Source organism: Alosa alosa, chromosome 21, assembly GCF_017589495.1.
Source record: "Alosa alosa isolate M-15738 ecotype Scorff River chromosome 21, AALO_Geno_1.1, whole genome shotgun sequence".
NCBI lineage: Eukaryota > Metazoa > Chordata > Actinopteri > Clupeiformes > Clupeidae > Alosa > Alosa alosa.
The window spans coordinates 29,649,702-29,652,201 of NC_063209.1; the positions used below are offsets into that span (position 1 = coordinate 29,649,702).

Here is a 2,500-nt window from a genome sequence, read left to right on the forward strand (position 1 = left end):
TCATGGGTGTGGTTTGGGCGCAACATGCAATAAACCAATCAGAGCTGCCATCTCACATCTCCTTTAACAACAGGCACTTTTGTTCCATAGCTGATTGCTATTATGGTGCCGATTTGCCAGACACAGCCAGGAGTGTTCACAGCGCTATAATCACGGGTTCAGTTGGGAACAGTTAGCTATTGATTTTTCCTCTTGACAAAATGTAATACAGAATTGTCACAAAAAGACATACTTTCGATGTTTTGGGATCACTCTCACTGAATCACGCAGGTTATGAATGCATGGTGATATTTTGCAATGTACAATGTAATCTAACATTACCTCTCTATAGACAATGCATATCTTCTGTCAATTAATCTCTTCTCTCCTGCCTGTTGGGGCATTTAGGTTAACCGGCATTGGCATGCAACATCAACATGGGGACTAAATATTGTCCCTCTAATATTTCCTAATTCATGTCATCAACACATCCGCAAGTGGATTTGTGAAAATGTGCACGCCAGATTTATGCCTATTTTTTCACATCTTAATGGACACCACAATGATTTCCCTCGAGTGGTAATATTTTTTCTTTGAAATTATGTATGGTTTACAGAAATGGGAACCACGTTGTATAAGATGAGAGCCGCGAAGTGTGCGTTGTGCAGCACAGGTGGCCAGCAAGGGCTCCTCCTTAACCTTCGCAAACTCAACAACGAGAAACTCTGCACAGTATCCCATTTTTCTAAGTTGACCTAACTTTTCAACTCTGCACAGTATCCCATTAACTGCATGACAGTAGGCTATTTACAATATTTTCTGTAAAGTAGAGTTTGCAAACACATTATCATCAACTTAAACGCAACGACAACTTTTGTCTGAGCAGAAGAGAGAATAATGAATGAATGGACGCAGCAACTACAGAAATTGTAGCCAAGGCTACATGCTGCTTTCTTTTTTGTCTATCTGGTTAACAGCACATAATAAGCTGATTTAAGCTAATTCACTAACTCAAGACTTTAAGGTCATCATGGATATAAAACGTTTTTTGAAAATAACGAAAGGATGGAGGGTACATAGCAAAGTTTGGAGTTATTTCAGATGGGCTACAACAAGGTAGGCAAAATTATGATGCTTAAAACCTTAGCGCAGCTGGAATAATGCTTAGGCTGATGTTAAAGCGCACCCAATGTTTAAAAGCCATACACAACGGTAAATTGGAACGAAACTAAAGGTAACTTTAGCCTTTATAGGGCTGTATAAATTTGTCCAAAATAATAGGTCGTGAATTAGGGCGTTGTTGTTGTAAATATATTGCATGTAGATGTTGTACTATATAGGCTACTAAATTTTTAGGTCACCAATGCCACCGAACAAAACCGGAAATGGACAAATATTATCAAGGCTTTGAATGTTTCCGTCTGTGCACAGGGTGTCTGTAGATTGGTGTGCAACGCATTCAAGGCCATGCATCACCCTTAAAATAGCATCTGCATTTGCCCACAGACTTTAGACCAGGGAGTTCCTGGTCAGTGGCAGAATTGTTTTCTGAAACTGCAAAATATCAACAGTGAACGCCATGCGGAACACTCCCGTCTTTTCGCTGAACTGCCCCAGTGGGCGCAATCGAATTCCCTAATTTACAGGCACGCACCTGTGGAGGGAAAATTCAATATCGCTGACTGCAAAATAGGAAAGACAAAAAAGTATACAAAGTCAATTCACGCTGGAGTGCAAGATAGAGCCCAGAGTGTGTGGGTATATGTGTGAGAGTATGTCTGTGTGTGTGTGTGTGTGTGTGTCTGTGTGTGAGAGAGAAACAGACAGAGTGTGTGTGTGTGTGTGTGTATGTGTGAGAGTGTGTGTGTGTGTGTGTGTGTGTGTGTGTGTATGTGTGTGTGTGTGTGTGTGTGTGTGTGTGTGTGTGTGTGTGTGGGTGGGTGCATTGTATGAGAATGTGTATGTGTGTGTGTGTGTGTGTGTGTGTATGTGTGAGAGTGTGTGTGTATGTGTGTGTGTGTGTGTGTGTGTGTGTGTGTGTGTGTGTGTGTGTGTGTGTGTGTGTGTGTGTGTGTGTGTTGTGTGTGTGTGTGTGTGTGTGTGTGTGCGTGCTTGCGTGCCTGCGTGTGTGTGTGTGTTCTTAGTGAGGAGTGTGATGACTCCCCTTCTCTCCCCCAGCTGAAGAACTCACTGAAGCCAGAGGTGTGTTTGGACCAAGGACCAGACCAGGACAACGTGCCCATACTCTACCTGTGTCATGGGATGACCCCGCAGGTGTGTGTGTGTGTGTGTGTGAGAGAGTGTGTGTTCATGCCTGTGTGTGTAGACATATGCATATGCTTGTAGTTGTATGTCTGTGTGAGTCATAATGTCCTTAAAATGCAATTAAACTGAAGCTCAAACTGACATTCACATTAGTCACACACCATTTAGCAGGATGTGTGTGTGTGTGTGTGTGTGTGTGTGTGTGTGTGTGTGTGTGTGTGTGTGTGTGTCTGCATGCGTCTGTGTATTACAATAA

At 42.6% G+C, this 2,500-nt stretch overlaps 1 protein-coding gene across 1 annotated transcript in view; it reads left to right on the plus strand.

Moving 5' to 3' along the window:
- The window catches only part of galnt18b (UDP-N-acetyl-alpha-D-galactosamine:polypeptide N-acetylgalactosaminyltransferase 18b), an 84,588-nt gene that overhangs the window by 67,296 nt on the left and 14,792 nt on the right, over positions 1-2,500 (plus strand). The window contains 1 exon segment of the mRNA XM_048232310.1: positions 2,158-2,255. Coding sequence (XP_048088267.1) covers positions 2,158-2,255 — 98 coding nt within the window.